The 20,227-nt window shown below is 43.7% G+C and overlaps 1 protein-coding gene across 1 annotated transcript; it reads right to left on the bottom strand.

Annotated features, from left to right (window-relative positions):
* Positions 1 to 2,253: 2,253 nt before the first annotated feature.
* On the bottom strand, positions 2,254 to 14,176 carry GATAD1 (GATA zinc finger domain containing 1). The gene is made up of 5 exons (XM_059395749.1): positions 13,702 to 14,176; positions 12,781 to 12,906; positions 11,141 to 11,200; positions 6,168 to 6,351; positions 2,254 to 3,652 (listed from the first exon to the last, which is right to left on the bottom strand). The coding sequence occupies exons 1-5, from the start codon at positions 13,951 to 13,953 to the stop codon at positions 3,462 to 3,464; spliced, it is 813 nt and encodes a 270-aa protein (XP_059251732.1). The 5' UTR covers positions 13,954 to 14,176; the 3' UTR covers positions 2,254 to 3,461.
* Positions 14,177 to 20,227: the final 6,051 nt, after the last annotated feature.

Below are 20,227 nucleotides of genomic sequence, written 5' to 3' on the forward strand. Positions count from 1 at the left end.
TACAAACAGTAAAGATGCCTACTGATAGAAAGAAAAAAAAGAGACAAGGAGGATTACAAAAATTCCTTAAGAAAAAAATTTACAAACCCATTATACAATGGGGCACCTGGAGCATGTGACTCTTGATCTCAGAGTCATGAGTTCAAGCCCCATAGGGGAGTAGATTTTACTTAAAATTTTTTTTAAAAAATAGGGACATCTGAGTGGCTCAGTTGGTTGAGTGTCCACCTCCTGGTTTTGACTCAGGTCATAATCTCAGGGCCTTGGGATCTCCCCAGCATCAGGGTCCATGTTCCGCAGGGAATCTCCTCGAGAGTCTCTCTCTCTGCCCTTCCCCCTGCTCAGAGTCTCACGCTCTCAAATAAATAAATCTTTTAAAAAATAAGACAATATATTAAATAAATAAAAATCTTATAATTCAGTCTGTCCCACCTTTCCCTATGTGACCTCATTACCTTCTAATTTAAAACATTTACCAAAGTAGGGACGCCTGGGTGCTCAGTTGGTTAAGCAGCTGCCTTTGGCTCAGGTCATGATCCCGGCGTCCTGGGATCGAGTCCCACATCGGGCTCCTTGCTTGGCAGGGAGCCTGCTTCTCCCTCTGCCTCTGCCTGCCACTCTGTCTGCCTGTGCTTGCTCTCGCTTCTCTCTCTATGTATGACAAATAAATAAATAAAATCTTTAAAAAAATAAAAAAAATAAAACATTTACCAAAGTAAATGTAATACATATAGTACCAAAAAAAAAAAAAAAGGGGGCCAAATAATTCTAAATAGCTTATCATGAAAAACAGTGGTTCGATGCATTTTCTTTCAGTCTCAGCAACTGTATCAGTCAGGATTTGATCAGAAAGACAGAAACACTAAGGAGGATCTAGAATAAAGGATCCAAGCTAGAGATTTTACTTTATATACTACGGGAGCCTGTTGAACAGTCTATGTATGGAAGGCTTTTGCTTCTGTGTCTGGCAATGGGGCCAGCGGGGCAGGCAGTCTGGAATGGAAGATGGACTTGAAGTGGAGGAGAGGAAGGACGAACTTGAACCTGTATCCGCCAAGGCCCTGAATGGTTTGGGATGAATTTTCTAGATACTCATGTCAAGAACTGTGTATAGGAATTACTTAAAGCTCATTCTAAAAACATCCTGCCAAAACAATTCTAAAAAACAGAAAATAATCTTAAAAACAGTCTTAAAAAAATCTTGAAAATATTAATCTGATAAAAATTTGAAATTCTGCTTGACCATAGAGAATCTGAAATTTAAGTCAAAGTTAGTATGCACTAGTATTAACTAAAATATCAACAGGCATTTATTTTAGTGAACAGCATCCAACTTGGACTCTACACTAAGCACCTGCCACAAGGATGGACCCAAGTTAGGTACTATGGGAGTTCCAATAATGAGTAAATAAAACACACCATCTCTGGGATGCCAGGCTGGCTCCGTCGGTTAAGCATCTACCTTTGGCTCAGGTAATGATCCCAGGGTCCTGGGATTGGATCCCGCATCAGGCTCCTTGCTCAGTGGGGGGCCTGCTTCTTCCTTTGCCTGCTGCTCCCTCTGCCTGTACTGACAAATAAATAAAATCTTAAAACCACACAACCACCACAAACCACAACATCTCTGTCCTCCAGGAAGCACAGGGGCAGGGGTAGGACTAATAGAAGCAGAAACTTAAATGCAACAATAGAAGAGGATATTGAATGATTTCAAGGCTTCATGGGAATCTGGAAAGGTCTCATGGAGAAAGAGAATTTGAGGGCCTTAAGAAAGACCTTTGGGGTGGAGTTGATGGGGAACAATATGAACAAGAGTTCAGCCAGCAAAGTGAGAAGGGTATTGGGGGAAACATTTCAGTGGTAGGGAGAAGGAGACAAGGCTGGGAATGTAGAATGGGGCCATATTGGGGTATGTCTTCAATAACAAGAGAAAAGGAATGAATTTACCTGGTACACAGTGGATGCCATTGGTATTTGTTGAGGAAGAAAGTGAAAATTTAATCTTTATTTAAAAAACTATTACGTAAGTATTTACCAATTTATAAACCAAATGGTATGTGTATATACTGATTTTTCAATATATCCTCATTTTAATAAGTTTCATATATTATTTCTTTTATCAATTGGCCACTCTTTGAAATTTTCCTAAAATCAATTCTGTATTGATCAATCTATTGCTCCAAATTATGAGCAGAACACTGATATTTTCTGTTCATACCATTTTTACATAAATGTAAATAAATCCAAAGTAAATACAGGGTAAAAAATATATTTTAATCCAAAAGTTTGACTACTGGCACTCAGCTATTTACAGTGGTATTTACAATCAATTTACAGTAACATTTGTGGAGAGAACTATGAACACAGCTACCTACAGTTGCTTCCTTCTAACATACAAACCATAACTATGCAGAAAAATGTTAACAGCTAAAACTGCTACAACTCAAAATCATTATGATTAAATTAGATTCCAGCAAACTTTACTGGGGTTGAAAAATGCTGGATAAGTCAGGATAGAAGAGGTGGGTGTGTGCAACCTCCATTTCTTCTAATTTCCACATTGTTATTCCCTTTGTTAGCTGACCTGCACTTAAGTAAAACCTATACCTGAATTCTGACAATTTCATAAAAAACAGGGTGTCTAAGACTTTATTTTAGGCCTGTTACTATGAGTCTACAGCAGATAGTTTAAGTAGACTTTTTTTAAGATATTAATGCTTACAACCTATTAGTCATTTTTCTGACTGCCCAATGGTTGTTTTAATGATAGTCAAGAAACTACCAAGGGGGATGCCTGAACACTACATGACTCCCATGTGCTCTTCACAAAGCTGATTGCCTGCGTTGTAAAATTTTATGGTTTGATTGGGAGCCTCACTTTGAGAAGGGAGATGGAAACAATGCAGATCGACAAAATAACTCCGAATCTGTTTGCTACAGAACACAGTATTTTAAAGCTGAGGCTACTAAAATCATCTACCAATCACTATCTCTAAGGTTAAAGTCTATCTAGCATTTTCTAGATGAAAAAAATAAAGCTTATGTCACTTTGTGATAAACACAGTTGGTCATAGCTACACTTTATTTGATTAAGTCCTTGGTCAGAAATCCAACCTTAATTAATATTTTGTTCTAGTAGAAAAATACAATCCATTGATTGTAACGAGTTTCTAGAAATAAATCATGGAGAAAAATACATACTACCTGTTCCTAATGGTCCCCTTGGAAATTGCACTCTTTGCCTGGGAAGATACACATATAGAATATATTTAACTTCAAAATATATTTAATTCCTTGTTATCCCTTTTAAATTTCCCAGTAATAAACAAGCTAATGATTACTGGGTAGTTAGGGAAAAATTTTTAGTCATCCTTCCATCTAAGAATTTCATGAAAGAAACACGTGGCATATGTTACAAGAGTATGAATACAAAATGACTGGAAGAAGTTTCACTTTCTAAACTATAAATGGTTGGCAACTGTTTCCTTAATAGTGATTGCAGGAGTGGGTCCAACATGAGTCCATATGTAGCCCTTCTCTGGTCTGGTCGGAACTGTGGGAAACGGCGATGAACGGGACTTGAAATATTCAGAAGGTGCATGACACACAAATTCCAAGTATTCCATTTTCCTTGGAAGATCCTCCTCTGGTCCTAAAGGCAGTCGATGGAAAGATTAAACACATTTTTGAACATATATATCATTTTCATAAAAGATAAACATTCCTGGACGCTAGGAGAAACCACTCTGGTGGTGGTGACCTGACCATAGTCCTTGATACATGTAGTATTCTTAAGTCCATCTATGTATTCTCTAGTTTAGTTGTTCAACTCCCTCAAACAGTGACTCAATACAGAAAGGATTCTAAAAATTGTATTAGTACTATACAGTGTACAGTGTTCATTATATGCCCACACCGTTTTAAGTACTGAGTACATAAAACGATACTTTGAGTCCTCACAACTGTGCTCTGAGAAAGGTAGTGTTATTTTTAAAATTTTATTTATTTATTTATTTTATTTATTTTTTTAAAGATATTTTATTTATTTATTTGACAGAGAGAGATCACAAGCAGGCAGAGAGGCAGGCAGAGAGAGAGGAGGAAGCAGGCTCCCCGCTGAGCAGAGAGCCCGATGCGGGGCTCAATCCAGGACCTTGAGATCATGACCTGAGCAGAAGGCAGTGGCTTAACCCACTGAGCCACCCAGGCGCCCCTATTTATTTATTTTTAAAGATTTTATTTATTTGACAGAGAGAGATCACAAGTAGGCAGAGAGGTAGGCAGAGAGACAGGCTCCCTGATGAGCAGAGAGCCCGAAACGGGGCTCGATCCCAGGACCCTGAGATCATGACCTGAGCCGAAGGCAGAGGCTTAACCCACTGAGCCACCCAGGTACCTGGAAAACACCATTATTATTCCTGTTTTATGTGTGAGAAAACGAGACATGAGAGATTGAGGAACTTGTCCATAGCCACACGGCTATAAGTGCTGGGTGAGGAACCAGATCGTCCAGCTTTGTGTGCTCTGAACCCCTATGCTGTGCTCCCCGCTCCTGTGTCTGAGGATTGGGAGGAATGGGAGGTGGGAGGGGAGCCCCAGAAGTGATTCTCCACATCTCTGCCTCTACCAAGAATCCTGTCCTACAGATCATTCAGATTAAAGTCCACTCTTCTATGTACCTACAAGCAAAGGCTAAAACTGATCACGTATCAAACTTCACACACAGGTGAGAGTAACAGCAGCACATTATCTGTCCCCTGAGTTCCCTCTGGAAAACAAAACAAAACTCTGTATGCGAATGTAATACATGCTCATTGCAGAAAGGCTGAAAATATGAGGTAACTTACAAACGCTGAATATTCTTAAAACCTGTATTAAGGGGCACATGGGTGGCTCAATGGATTAATGCCTCTGCCTTTGGCTCAGGTCATGATCCCAGGGTCCTAGGATCGAGCCCTACATCAGGCTCTCTGCTCAGCGGGGAGCCTGCTTCCCCTCCTCTCTCTCTGCCTGCCTCTCTGCCTACTTGTGATCTCTATCTGTCAAATAAATAAATAAAATCTTAAAAAAAAACAAAAACAAAACCCCTGTATTAATCAGCAATTTATTCCTGTGAGTCTGTCAAGAAACATTTATACCATTTCTTCTGTCAGCCTTGAAATTATTAAGAGCACAGACACTGCCATTTCAACTACACACGATATGTTATAAAAGGTCTAGGATAAGGTATGTGACATGTAGAGGGACACATAACGAAAATCTGTTAAGATTCTAGAAATAATGGGAACGGTTTCTTATGAAATTATTTTAACTAGATTTTTATAAGTAAATATGCCTAGGGGCACCTGGGTGGCTCAGTGGATTAAAGCCTCTGCCTTCGGCTCAGGTCATGATCCCCCGGTCCTGGGATCGAGTCCTACATCAGGCTCTCTGCTCAGCTTCTTCCTCGTTCTCTGCCTGTCTGCCTACTTGTGATCTCTGTCTGTCAAATAAACAAATAAAATCTTAAAAAAAAAATACGCCTAAATAAGCCTCATTCGTGAGCAATAAATTCTTTTAATATAAGAGTTTAACACTGGGTCACTCAGAAAAATCTTATCTACATCACTTTTTAATAGGTATATACTGCTCTAACTCAAAATAACCCATAGCACTCAAACCCCAACTATATAAAATGTCTTTCATATTTTCTACAAAGCTCTTTACTTTTTAACAGTAAATGAGGCTTACGTTTGTTATGGATTGCATTATATTCTCCGTTTGTTGAGGCCCTAAGCCCCAGTGGGATGGTATTTAGAGATGGGCCTTTGATGAGATAATTAAGGTTACATGAGATGATAGGCTGGAGCCCTAACCCGATAGGCCTGATGTTCTTCTACGGTGAGGAGATGCTAGGAGTGTGCACACACGGAGGAAAGGCCACGTGAAGACTCAGCGAAAAGGTGACCGCCTCCAAGCCAGGAAGAGTGCTCTCACCAGAAAGTGACCCTGACAGCACCTTGATCTTTCACTTCCAGCCTCCGGAAGTGTGAGAAAATAGGTTTTGTGTTTATCCCCTCTTGGGCCACGGTACTTTGTTACAGCAGCCCAAGCAGACTAATAGCTTCTGTTACGTAATAAAGCAGAGTTCCCTGCGTTCAGGAACCTGTACCACTTGTCAAACTCACCAATGATGTAGGACGCAGGATCAAACTGGTCCCTAGGGCTTGAGAGGGTAGGAATGAGCCACGTCAGGGCAGCACTTTTCTCACAGTACTGGTCCTGGATGAAGCCTCTGATCTGAGCATAGTAGGGCTTTCCATCTTGTTCATCAATCACAGAAACAACATCTCCAATTTGGTAATATACTCCCTGGGGGAAACAGAAGACAATCCCATATTTAAAATATAAATAGAGAAAAGTACCAGAGCTATGAATTAAAACCTCCCTAACACGAAATGAACAGTTTGCACAGTGGTCAGTAAAACACCTTTGAGATGGTCCAATGCATCAATGCTTATATGGTTGATGCCAATTCTTTCTTTCTTTCTTTCTTTTTTTTTTTTTTTTTTGAGAGAGAGAGCAAGCTTGAGTGGGAGTGGAGGGACCCCCAAAGAGAGAGGGAGAGAGGGTTTTTTTTTAAGATTTATTTATTTTAGGGCACCTGGGTGGCTCAGTGGGTTAAGCCGCTGCCTTCGGCTCAGGTCGTGATCTCAGGGTCCTGGGATCGAGTCCCGCATCAGGCTCTCTGCTCGGCAGGGAGCCTGCTTCCTCCTCTCTCTCTCTCTCTCTCTGCCTACTTGTGATCTCTCTCTCTGTCAAATAAATAAATAAAATCTTTAAAAAAAAAAAGATTTATTTATTTTAGAGAGAAAAAGACAGTGTATGTGTACTCAGGTAGAGCTGGAGGGGCCGAAGGAGAGGGAGACAGAGTCTTAAGCAGACTCCATGCTGAGCACAGAGCCAATGTAGGGCTCGCTCTCATAACCCTGAGAACAGGACTTGACGTGAAATCAAGTCGGATGCTTAACTGATTGTACCACCCAGGCACCCCTTTTTGTTTTTTTTTTGGGGGGGGAGAGAGAATTAAGTTTGCTCCACATTGAATGGGGCTTAAACTCACGACCCTGAGATCATGACCTGAGCTGAGATCAAGATTGGGACGCTCAACTGACTGAGCCACCCAGGGGCCCTGGATACCAATTCTAAAGTTGTTCACTCTTAAATAAAAATTATACACAACCCCGAAAACGTGCATCTGGAGAAAACATTTTTATGAAGACACTTTGATTTTATATCAGAACAATGATATTCCCTATTTTTTGGGCTACAGCCACTGAGCTGTAGAAAGGGGAAGTGACCTTACTGAAGGCTACTTAAGGCAGGAATGCAGCTGGGGCTCCTTCACTGGCTCCAGGGTGCATCTCTGTCCTATACTGAAAAGCAATGCTTACCTGATGAGAATACGTTCTACACTCCTTCCTCCTCAGCCACCCATAAAGAAAATGGACACCACACATTCAAACCCAAAGAAACGAGAGAAACTCCTCTGATTATAACCGTTCCTCAGGTTAGGTCCCTTGCCATTCACTCAGCTATCTGCCCAAAAGAGTTACCTGCGTTTCCAGCACTCACGGCTTCAGGTCTTATCGCTGCTCCACTTCGCAGCCAACTAACTCATCTGTTTTGTCTGTGTCAAGCCTTCCTTATGACTCTGACTGTGTCATCTGTTGCATGTCTAGTTCCCTAGGTCTTCAAAAGGAAATAATTTCTCCCTTGAACATCCATAATGGCTGATCCAAATCTTTATGATTCCCAGCACTCCCTTAGGTGGGTGTGGTTCTCAGTCGGCAAAAGTAACCTTGACTTGTAGGAATCAAGTGTGATTTATCATGGCTTCCATCAAAATAGGGCCTTGGCAGGAGGGAAAGCTGCTGTAGTGTGCCCTTCAACCATAAAAATAATTCTGAAGAAATATTTCAGGTGATTGAGCGGTGATTGGAGTTTTTCCTGGTGGATCCTTCAACTGTGTTGCATGTGGATCGCCTACGGACAGGCAGAGTCAATGTGGGTCACAATCTGCTACTTGGTAGTTCATGTCCATCATCAGCTGGTCCTTGGAGCCACTACTTAATGTTTTAGTAATTTGTCACATAAATACTTTGCATTTATAGTTTGCTTTGTCCACACGTAGAATCATTATTCCCAAATTATAAATGATTAAGAGGGTCTTGCTTAACATAGACACTCAAATATATGCTGAATGAATATTAACTCAAAATACATAATAGTGTGGAAACAGAACTGCAAGGCAAAGACAATGTCTTACTGAAAGATTCCAGGGGTGCCTGGGTGGCTCAGTTAGCTGGGTGTTGGACTCTTACTTTCGGCTCAGGTCATGATCTCAGGGTTGTGCTCAGTGCAGAGCCCATTTGAGATTCTTTCTCCCTCTGCCCCCCTCCCTGCTTGCTCACATGCTCTCAAAAATAAATAAACTTTTTAAAATAAGATTTTATTTATGTATTTATTATTTATTTGAGAGGCAGAGGGAGAGAGAGAGTACAAGGGGAGGCAGAGGAAGGAGAAGTAGACTCCCTGCTGAGCAAGGAGCTGGATATGAGACTTCATCCCATGACCTGAGTCAAAGGCAGATGCTTAACCAACTGAGCCACCCAGATGTGCCTAAATAAATAAATCTTACCAAAAAAAAAAAAAAAGATTCCAGTGGCAAGCAGTACCTAAAACCTGGTTAACTGTTTATTAGTCTGTGTTGTGTTGTGTTGTGCATGGATATACAGAAAGCGCTAATCATGACTAAGGCACTTAATCTAGGGAGTCCCTTCATTTGCAGGGAGGTTTCAGGGTTTCTGGCAGAAGAGAAAGAAGATCAATGCAATACTGTGAACACTGGATTAGGAGGAAGCAGAGCTATTCATGAGGCTCTTCTGCCACAGGGAGGCCATTCAACCCTTTGGGGTCTTGGGTGCCCATACTCCTGGCTGTCAGACCCAGCGGCTGCACTCAGCTCCCTCTGGCATGCCTGATCTGGGCTCGAGTTCAGCAGATGGCAATGACCTCTTAAGCCCTCCTGCCCCAGTGCTACCTGCAGCAGCAGCCTCTGCAATCCTGTGTATGGGCAGCAGGACCTCAACATTTTGTTACACTTTGTCCTTATTGTCTAACGAACAGGGGCGGGGTGGCAGACAGCAAAAAGAAATACAATATTTGTGGGGTGCCTGGGTGGCTCAGTCTGTTAAGCACTTAAGCGTCTGACTTTGGTTCAGGTAGTGATCTCCCGGTCTTAGGATAGAGCCCCACAGCAGGCACATGCGCTCGCTCTCTCTCTCTCTCTCTCTCAAATAAATAAATAAATACAATCTTAAAAAAAAAAAAACGATACGTTTAATAACAGGTTCCACACACCTTTTGCCTTTTGGTTGAGACATGCCTGGAAATCATTAGTTAACTAAATCCTTAGCCAAACCAGTTGCTGCTTTTTTTTTTTTTTTAAGTTTATTTATTTATGTAAGTAATCTCTATACCCACAACCCCAATGTCAAGAGCTGTATGCTCTACTGACTGAGCCAGCCATGTGCCTCCCAACCAGTTGCTTCTGGACTTAATCTGTAAACTATGTTCAGCATTGAGAGTGATACACAAATTTTAAAACCTGATGATGCTAATTTCTACTATTCATTGAGCGCTTACTCTGCTAAGTGCTTAACAGACAGGACCTCGCTTGACCCACTGAAATGGCTGCTATTTACAACCCCTCTTTCATAGATGAAGAAACACCAGAGAGGTTGGTCTCAATGCAGTGTCACACAGCCACTTGCCAGTGGGGTGAGGAGCTGAGCTCTGCCAGCAGACTGCCTCGCTCCACGACTTGTTGGTGAGAGAATCTTTAACAAGTTCTTGAAATTCTCTGTGCTTCACTCTTCATCCATAAAATGGAGATAACAGTAGCACTTCATGGAGTGGAGTTTATTTCAAAGAATGAAGTAAAGCCTATGAAGCGCTCACCTCAGGGCCTGACTCACACCAAGCACATACTAAACTTTAGCTGCTTTATTATGAGCAATGCCTGAAATGCTGGAAACATAGGAGCAATGTTTGCCTGTGTAGAGGCTGTTCTAGACTACACAGATTCTGGGCTACTGACAACATAAAAGGTACACACAGAGTATCACACTTGAGTTTCTCAGTGTTTGGTCCACTTGGGCCAGCTATGAAGCACTACCTCGTGCCATTGCCCCCCACAAAATAGTTCAGACCCCAAAATATCAACAGTATGTAATGGCTGCTGCCTATGTCAGGACCGCCAGGCTTTGGAAGCTGTTTCTGTGTTGCAACCCCTTTCCTAAGCCTTCTGGTTCAAAAATAATGATATGTCATGTCTCCCACCAAAGGAGCAGGTTGTCTATGCGCTCTGGCCCTAGGAAACCTGACTTCCTCACTCTTTTATCAAAATATTTTGGACTTTCTCTCACCATCTGCTTCTAGTAGATGTTAATCCCCGCTACTGTCCTAATTCCTCTCACTTCTGCTTAAAGGCATTTTAGAATCTCTCTGCCTCCCCAACCCACTAGATATCAAGTCTCTACTCCCTCTTTCGTCCAAGTCCCTGTTTTGTGCTTCTCCCACAGTGACTGTCACAGTGACGTAGGTGGCTCATGCTTTCATGACTCCACACTATACAACAGCATTTTAAAATACTTAAAAATACCATGTTTCAATAAGCAACTACCCCTCCTATCTCAGCTCTGGATGAAATGTTTTATACCTGCCACGTACGGGGAAAACTAGCTTAGAAAAGAACAAAATACAGGGTGCTTGGATGGCTCAGTCGTTAAGCATCTGCCTTCAGCTCAGGTCATGATCCCAGAGTCCTGGGATAGAGCCCCACATCAGGCTCCCTGCTCATTGGGAAGCCTGCTTCTCCCTCTCCCACTCCCCCTGCTTGTGTTCTGTCTCACTGTCTCTCTTTCTCTCTCTCTCTGTCAAATAAATAAATAAATAAATAAAACCTTTAAAAAAAGAAGAGACCAAAGAATAGTCACACATTATACAGAGGAGCAGAGACATTTGGACAAATCCAACATTTGGCAGCATATCATACAACAAGCCCAAATTGTCCCTCAGTAACTCTATAGATGCTTACCTTGTAGAAGATTGATTCTGCAGTGATTATAGTGGAAACAGACTCAGGAGCTTTGATGGGCTAGGGGGAAAAAAAAAGTAAAAACATTAGCACATTCCTAGTGTATATGTGTGTGTAGCATATATAGGCATTTTTCCAGTCATATACAAGAGTTCTATGACTTAAGAAATACTAAATCTGTTGCTCGTTGACAAGAAGTGCAATAAAAAGCTGAATGATTTTCTGAATGTTGTGGCAAAGCACAGTCTGAGTAATTTTATGGCTATTTCTACTAGCGTCAGCTTAAAAGTTTCTGAGAACTAAAGCATAAGCTTCTAACATTGCTGCTGAGATCTATCTCAAGTGCTCTCGAAGCTTCATTACATACTAACATTGGGTTGGAAACAATATCCTGGCTCTGAAGGCCTGGCCGTAACAGGAGTGGAAGGCGTAAAACATGTGTAGGTGAACACAAGGTGAAAAAGTGTCTCCTTGAAGACGTTTTCCGTCTCAACTGAACAATGGAACCACCTGGGGATCAGCTAGTCATCAGAAGTAACTTTCCAGTGAGGCTGAACTCAGCTTACATGAAACTTCCTTAGAGTACTCAGTCGTTTGCCACCACCCAGCCATTACTGCCATCCCTTCTTAAGCTGTAGTACATGCTTACATGCCACAACACAAAAACCAGGTCTCCCCAAACGTGTCTTGGGAACAACCTTGAAGAGGGGTTGCTAGCAAAACAGATACTAAAATAATTGCGGAGCAGACTCCACCACACAGAGGAGGAAACTGTGTGTGTGAGCGATACGCCTATAGTCACATGCATTTACTTAACACGCTTTGTCAAGAGGTGCCTCATTCTAAGAAAACCAAATTATAAAAGTCTTAAACCAGTTAGGGGCAACTATTCTGATTAAGAATCGGCACAAGAATTTACTTATGTTTCACAAATGAACATGCCCATCTTCAGAAATGCCTTCACTGGTAAGGGAAGCATTCCTGTTCTGAAAGGAAAGAACACCAACCTGAGGTTTAAAAAAGTAGGCTACAAAGCACCATCCATTGTGTATGACCATTTTCCCCTTGTGATACAAAAGTACTGAGAGTTTATTGCAAAAACAGGTGCTTTCAACTACCCCCAGCACAAGTTTTTCTAACCATCCAGTTTTTACAGTAGAAGAAAGGTTTGGCAATATTTTTGATTCACATTCATCAACTGATTATCATAAGTCAATAAGATACATTTTCTGGGGCTGTAATAACAAACAAATATGGAAATAAATGAGTTCTAGTATTATTTACTTTGATCTTTAAAGAATAAAAAAAAAATTTTTCCCCTAATATATCCGACCATATCAAGAAACATAATCCCATCTCCTTGCGGAAAGGACGCAATCAGATGCATTCAAGGTTTATGTTTCTTTTAGACTCAAATTTTATATTTTCCAGTGGAAAAAATTATAAACTAAAAAAAGAGAATGGATATTATTAACTATAAACAGTAAGCTTCCAGCAACGGAGCTCACTTTTAGGAAGTGCGGACCACTCCCCAGAATACCGCAGAAACGCCGGAAGAACCGATGAGAGATGAAGGCGCTGACAGGACACACTACACACTCAGTGCCATTACTGTAAGACACTGTCCACAATCATCTTACGTTTTTTAATTTAAAAATATGTCTTCTCCCTTTTCCTTTCGTGGAAACTTTCTTTTCAGCAGCTGGAGCAGATTTGTATTTAGTGTTTCTGAGCCGAGCAGACCTCCTGTGACTTTCCTGCTTACTCTGTTACATAAACAATTAAAGAACAAAAAAAGATAAATAAAATTGCAGAAAGATTGCTGTCCCGATGCCACCATCTTACAAGGACTTCAGAGTATCCACCTAATGCTATTTAAAAATTAAGTAAGAATGTGGCTTTTCTATTTACCCTGTTGTAATCCCAGAACTGGGCTAATCAAAACAGGGAGGGCCCCAGACAAGCATCTCCAGAGCCTCCAAAAAGGTGTGAAGTACTTACAATAGGTCACGGGAGAGGTGGGCCAGGAAGTCTAGGCCAAAGCAAGAACTATTCGTTTGTTGTGTTTATAGTGCAGAACATCCCTTAACAACTCAGCTCCCCAACCCCCGGGAGCGGGCTAGGTATGGACCTTTCTACAATGGAATACTTACGCTGCCAATTAAAACAATGACATGGTAATCTCACTTAATAACATTAACTAATTAAATAAACTTTAACAGGGAAAGTGGGTCCAGTAGCATGACCCGTTTACGTGTGTGTATACGTGTGTGTACTGAGAGGTCTGGTTACTACCGCAAAAGTGATTACGACGACGGGGATTTCTGACGGGTTTTAAATTGTCTTGCTTCTTTACATTTCCAATTTCCCACTATAACAAAAGGTGCTAGAATGGGCCAAATCAGGGAAGATCTCATCGTGGGTGGGAGCAGGCGCACCTCTCTAGCAGGGTCACCGTGATCCGGGAGAGCCCAGGCGCGCGCCCCGTCCCCGCCCGGCTGATCTCCGCCCATCCCACGCCCGGTCGGCCTCCGCCCGCCAGAGGGGCCGAAGGAGCTCACCTGCTTGCCGCCCCCGCCCCCGTTGCTCTGCGGAGGGGCGGCCGAGGTGCTGGCGAAGGTCGCCGCGCCGAAGCCGCCACCGCCGCTGCTGCCCCCAGTCCCACCAGTCGCCCCCGAGCCGGCGCCCCCGCCGCCCGCGCCGCCCCGGCCCGTGCAGTGGTGGCAGAGGATATCCCCCTGCGGGCTCTTCTTCCACATGGAGGACGACGTGGTCTTGCAGACGCTGCAGGTGGGCTTCAGGCCCAGGGGCATCGTGGCGGGCTCGGGCGGCCCCCGCGGGCGCAGCGACACGGGAATGGCGACCGCCGGCCCGGGCCGCCCGCTGGTCGGCCCGCCACTCCCAGCGACAGGAAGAGCGGCGCGGCCGCCGAACTGTCCACGCAGGGACCCGAGGGCGGCCGCTGCCCCCTGGAGGCGGGAAGGCGGTTCCACCCGCTCTGCGACCGGCAACAGCCGCGGGCGGCCCCCAGCGCCGGGAGGCGGGCCCGGGGGCGGGGCCTGGCCTGGAAGGCTTCCGGCGATGGGTGGGGCCTGAGCGGCGCCGGCCTCCGCAGCCCCCCGACCGGAAGTGCCCCGTCCGGAACGTCTGAGGTGGACTATAGCTCGGACCTGGTAGCCTTCTGGGGAAAGATGTTGCACAGTTTTTGGCTTTAGGCGTGGGATTGGCAGGTAAAATGCAGAACGCCAAATTAAATTCGAATTTCAGACAAGCAACGATTAATATTTTGATATGCATGTATCCCACGCAGCATTCCTTGTTTACCGGAAATTCAGATTTAGCTGGGTGTGCTGGATTTTTATTTGCTAAATCTGACATTCCTGCTGTGGACGCCTTTACACTCCTAAAAATTATAATTTTAGACCCTCAAGTACTTTTGTTTATATGAGTTGTATCCATGGACATTTATGCATTAGAAGTGGAAACAGGTTTAAAGCCGACAATGTCAAGCACATGTGCCTTAGCCATTGGGTGACGATGTTATCAAAGATCCTGTAGCCTCTGATCAGCACGCCCGTGATAGCATCAGAGTGGAAAGACAACGGGTTTGGCCAAGAGAGCATTATGACAAGCCAGCTCCCCTCTTTTTAATGTGGCTCCAGAACAAGCCTCACCAGGGAAAGGAGTCTGCTTTTCAGCCTCACTTCGTAGCTTAGTGGTTGCATACCTGTTTTCAGGATCCTGGGTTTTCTAGACTTGATACACTTGGAGACATCCCAATGAATATGCTGGTGGCATGGCCCAGGGAGAGAAAGAAGAAAACTTGTATTGAATGCCTACGATGTCACAAAACCTCATTTAGTGCTTCTGACAACCCTGAAAGAAGCTACTACCCCGATTTTATTTAAACTGATGATCAATGGAGGGACCATGATTCCTATCCTTGGCAGACACAACCTCTGCTCTGACACCACATCCCAAGGCCCTCAAAGAGCCCTGGGGCCTGGGCTGTGGCTCAGGCATTCTTGCTCTGAATCTAGGTTTCCCCAATAGTAGAACGAAATACTAACCACTTTCCAGGACCTCCGTGGGAATTAAGACCAACTGTAAAAGTGGTTGAGGAAAATAGATAAAGACTGTTGTCTCCTTGTTTTAGAACCATTCACCCAGTGAAAGGCGTCTAGGGGTCGCAGTGAGGAGTCCATAAGTTAGTACATGTGAGGTTGTAATCATCTTCTACATAAATTTCTTGCACCCTAATCCATGTCTCCATCTCCTAGTGCATACTTCTCTTTGTACTTCACCCACATATTACTCCCTCTCATTCACAGAGAACCTTGACCCCTGGCTCACCAGCTTCCTCTCCATCATAGGACACCATCCTGGGTTGGGTCAACATCCACATGAACACCCAAACCCTGTTTCCTCCATTCTTTCGCAGCCTACATCTCCATCTCCATCTCCTGTTTTTGTCAGTTTCATAGCTTCCAGTCATGCCCTCCGCCCTTCTGAGATCCTCAGGAAGAACTCCATTTTTTAACCTCTTGTATCACAAAGTAACTCTAACCACCAAATCAAGAAATAGAATGTTACCCCCACAAAACCCCCACTTGCTCCTTACCCAGAGATAACAGCTACACTGACTTCTGCCATCATAGATTTTGTAGAGTCCCTTTGGTTAAGAAAGTTCCCTTCTATTTCTATTTGTATAACAAATGTGTACAATTTATCAAATGGCTTTCTCTGTGAGATTATCATAATACTTTTTCTTCCTTATCTGTTAATGTGTTGATTACAGGGATATATTTCTGAATGTTAAATTAACATTACAACTCCTGGAATGAACCCAACTTGGTTGTGATATACTATCCTTTTCACATATTGCTGGGTTTGGTTTACTAATAATTTTAAGATTTTTTGCATCTATGTTCATGAGTAAGATGGGCTTATAATTTTCCTTTCTTATAATATCTTTGTCAAATTTTTGCATCAAAATTATGTTGGCCATGGGGCGCCTAAGTGGCTCAGTGGGTTGAAGCCTCTGCTTTTGGCTCGGGTCACAATCCCAGGGTCCTGGGATCGAGCCCCGCATCAGGCTCTCTGCTCAGTGGGAGGCCTGCTTCTCTTCCTCTCTCTCTCTGCCTACCTCTGTGCCTACTTGTGATCTCTGTCAAATAAATAAAATCTTTAAAAAAAAATTATGTTGGCCAAACTAAAGACTTTGGATTTCATCCTGGGTGACACAGGAAACTAACTGAGGTTCTTCTGTGGGCTGATATGAAAGCATAAAGGAAAGAAAGCAATTTATAGAACAATGTATAAAATATGATCACTTTATGTAAATTTAAAAGCTGTATGTGTGTGATGAATACTTGTTTTAGTCCATTAGAAAACTGTTGTCAATTGGTGGTTACAGAATTGGTGAGGGAGACTTTCACTTTTCGTTTTGTATTGTTTGAATTTTTTTCACTACATCATCTGCTCCTTTTATTAAAAAAAAAAGAAAAAGAAAAAGAAAATATCTAATGGGAGGGGCACCTGGGTGGCTCAGTGGGTTAAGTCTCTGCCTTCAGCTTGGGTATTGATCTCAGGGTCCTGGGATCAAGCCCTGCATTGGGCTCTCTGCTCAGAGGGGAGCCTGCTTCTCCCTCTCTCTCTGCCTGCCTGTCTACTTGTGATCTCTCTCTCTCTCTTTCTCTGTCAAATAAATAAACAAAATCTTAAAAAAAAAAAAAGTAAGAAAAGAAAATATCTAGTGGGAAAAAAGAAAACAACAGCAGTTTTTCAGCCTTAAAAATCCTCTCCTAGCTGGAGATGGCGGTGTACAGTGGTTTGGGTCTCCTTCAAAGACTGGTGGCTGGACATCCTCACGCAGATCTGGTCACTGTCTGTCGAGTGAGGATGGTATTGCCCACCTCAGGGCTGTGTGAAGATTTGATCAGTTCTTGTGCTTGGCTTTTCCTAAGTCAGTAAGTGGCCTTCTCCAAGCAGCAAAGCCATTAAGTCCTGTGCAGACTGCGCTAGAGCATAATAGAGCCATGTGCCATGGGTGCAAACAGGGCTGCTAGGCAGAGAATGTGATGGGGCCAGGAGCGGAGGGGCAAGTTGGGAGGTGAGGGCAATGGGTGCGAGGAAAGAACTCAAGAAGGCAACTCAATGAAGTCCGTAACCCAATCCCCTGCTCCCTTCCTGGGACCTCAGAAAGAGCATGAACCACAACCATCCAGGCTGGGCTCCCCAGTGCCCAGGTGCCAGTGAGAGATCTCAGACTGAAACAAAATCAGAGAGAGAGAGAGACTCAACCTGGAAGCAGGGAAAGGGTTCAACTGCACACAGAGACAATCTGTGCCTGCGGGGATGCCTGAGAAAATTCTACTCACTGTGTGTGTGTGTGTGTGTGTGTGTGTGTGTGTGTGTGTGATCTAGAGAGCCAGCAAGCACTGTAAAGACAGCCTGGTTTCAAAGAGAATACTGTGCATCTTGTTTTGTGTCCTGGTGGGTATGGTTACTGTGGGACTCCTTGGGCACTCAGACCCTTGTCCTGTGCAGCTCCAGGGCAGAGCACCTGCGTCTCTGCTTACTTACCTGTCAGGCGAGGATGACAAGAGCACAACCCTCCCAGGATCACAGTGAGGAGTCGGTAAGTTAGTACATGTGAGGTTGTAAACACTTCTACGTTTGGTAAGTGCCGGGTTAATGTTGATTCTGAGTCCAATAGGAGAGGAAGATGAAGCTTTTTTTTTTTTTTTTTTTATCAGATCAGTCAAGTCTTTGGTTATACCCTCCTGACAGGTAACCTTGGGAAAATGTTAATTAACTCAAATCATCTACGCAGAACAAACTAGGGAGAGAGACTGTGGATGGGACAGAGCGTGAGTGGGACCTGTGACACTGCCAGCAGGTGCAGGAGAGGAGAGCCCAGGCAGATATGCTTGCCAGCCTTTCCCTTTTTCATCCTCAGCAGGGGCTTCATGCTGTCCATCTCTCACTCCAGACATACCTTCCCTGTGAGAACCCAATGCCATCACTTTGTTGTGCGGGTGTCCCACGGCTCCCAAACCGTGCCCTGTCCTTGGGCTGTTCCCTCTCCCTGGAATGTGCTCCCTCCCAACGCTTCCCACCCCAGCCTGTCCTCTCCAGAATCGGCTCAGGATGCCTCTTCGTTCTCCAACCTCCTGACATAGCTTCCCTGCTCTGTCCCTTCCTTTGCATCCATGTCTCCTCCAGGGGACTGTGAGCATGCGAGGACAGGAAGCTTAGCTTTCTTCTTCTTTGTGTTTCTTCTCTGCCCTGCACACAGTAGGCATGCCCTGATGGGCAGTTTAACGGGCAGGTTAATACATCAGTCAGCCTGTTCTCAGAAGCAGTCTCCATTCAGGACAAGCATCTGTCCCCAAGCCTCTCCTTGCTGTCCGGCTACCCCGTCGTCTGACTTCTCTCACCCGGCAGCCTGAATCAGGCTTCCCAGGTTCATTGGCTGGCAGCCTGGGGGAGGCATATCCCTATACCATGGGGGGTGCGTTATCATCCCCCAGAAAAACCAATGCCTGCTTTTTCAGAACCAAGTCTTACTTATTTGAAATAATTGTTCAGGGTCCCTAATGGGGTTTCTGAAGTATCTTCCTCCTGCTCAAGAGAAGGACACCAGGTCTTCTGGAAGCCTTGGGCTAAGGGTTTAGGACTCTGACATGTCATTGGCTTTGGAGGTTCAGGCGTAGGCCTCCCTGAGACTCAACACACAGCCTAGACCACTAGGAGTCTCAGCAGATAGACTTGACTGGGAGCCCCTCTTCTAGGCCACAGGACACCTGGCCCAGCTAGTGCTCCAACTGCCACTCCCCTAACTGTCACTCAGAACTTCCTTCTCAGCCCCAGGGCCCGCCTGTCCTTGGGATGACCACTGGCTCTGGAGGCAAGAAAGCATTCTGAGGACCAGGTGAATGCCTCATTTTATGATTAAGGTGCCAGCCAACTGTAGCTTCATGAGGAAAACTCAGCTGCCTTTGATTTTTGTTTGGTTGTTTTTGTTGTTGTTGTTTGTTTTAAGATTTTAGTTATTTATTTGACAGGCAGAGATCACAAGTAGGCAGAGAGGCAGGCAGAGAGAGAGGAGGAAGCAGGCTCCCCGCTGAGCGGGGAGCCGGACGTGGGGCTCCATCCCAGGACCCCGGGATCACGACCTGAGCCGAAGGCAGTAGCTTTAACCCACTGAGCCACCCAGGCGCCCCAATTTTTGTTTGATTTTGGTTTTGAGTGCTTTGAAACTCTCTTGCTGCTTCTCCCTGTTCTGATTTGTAGGACCGCCAAGGAGGAAACCAGTTTGGGTGTTCTGGCACCTTTCAGTGCTTCTCAGCTGAGTATGAGGACGGTTTTCCTCAGAGGAGCTCCAGATTTTATCAAAAAGAGAAATATTTCTTTTTCTCTTCAAAATGTAAATATCTTTTTTAGTATAAATAATAAATGCTCATTATAAAAATTCATACAACTCAGAGTGTACTCCCCAGCTCTGCAGTGTTAGAGATAACTATATTAACAGTTTGTCCTACATCTCTTCAGCTTCTGGAAATGTGTATGTGTGTGGTATATAAGACATGAAAGCGATCCTACTACATATTATTCTCTACTAGAGCTTTTTTTACTCAACAGTGTGTCGGAGGGAACTATTAACATCAATCCATATATACCTACCTTTTCTTTACTAAAATCAATTTGACCATTTCTTAAGGATTGACTTAGTCTGTTTAAAATTTTTTTTTGCAGTTACAGTGAATAATGTAATGAACTGTCTTAAATATATATCATTGCCTATTTGTGTGGGTAGTTTTATGGGGTAAGTTCCTGAAAATGTAACTGTTGGGTATAAAGTAATGCACATTTTGAATCTGATGCTGCCAAATTACAGACAAAAGAAAGGTTTACACCCCGTCAACTGCTCGATGTTATCTCAAGGCTGACTTAGGCTCCAGGCACAGGAGGCACAGTTGCGTAGGGCCCGACATGGGTTTAAGGGTCATGCAAATAATTCAATTTCTTTTACAATCAGGAGGAAAAAAGTGAATATAATAATAATGAATAAATAATGTTTAA

Source organism: Mustela nigripes, chromosome 4 (assembly GCF_022355385.1).
Source record: "Mustela nigripes isolate SB6536 chromosome 4, MUSNIG.SB6536, whole genome shotgun sequence".
NCBI classification, from domain to species: domain Eukaryota; kingdom Metazoa; phylum Chordata; class Mammalia; order Carnivora; family Mustelidae; genus Mustela; species Mustela nigripes.

Coding starts and splice junctions, on each gene's coding strand:
- GATAD1 (XM_059395749.1), bottom strand. CDS start 13,953: ATGCCCCTGGGCCTGAAGCCCACCTGCAGCGTCTGCAAGACCACGTCG. Junction 12,907..13,701: donor GGGGCGGGGGCGGCAAGCAG/GTGAGCTCCTTC, acceptor TTTATGTAACAG/AGTAAGCAGGAAAGTCACAG. Junction 3,653..6,167: donor TCCTGCGTCCTACATCATTG/GTGAGTTTGACA, acceptor GACTGCCTTTAG/GACCAGAGGAGGATCTTCCA.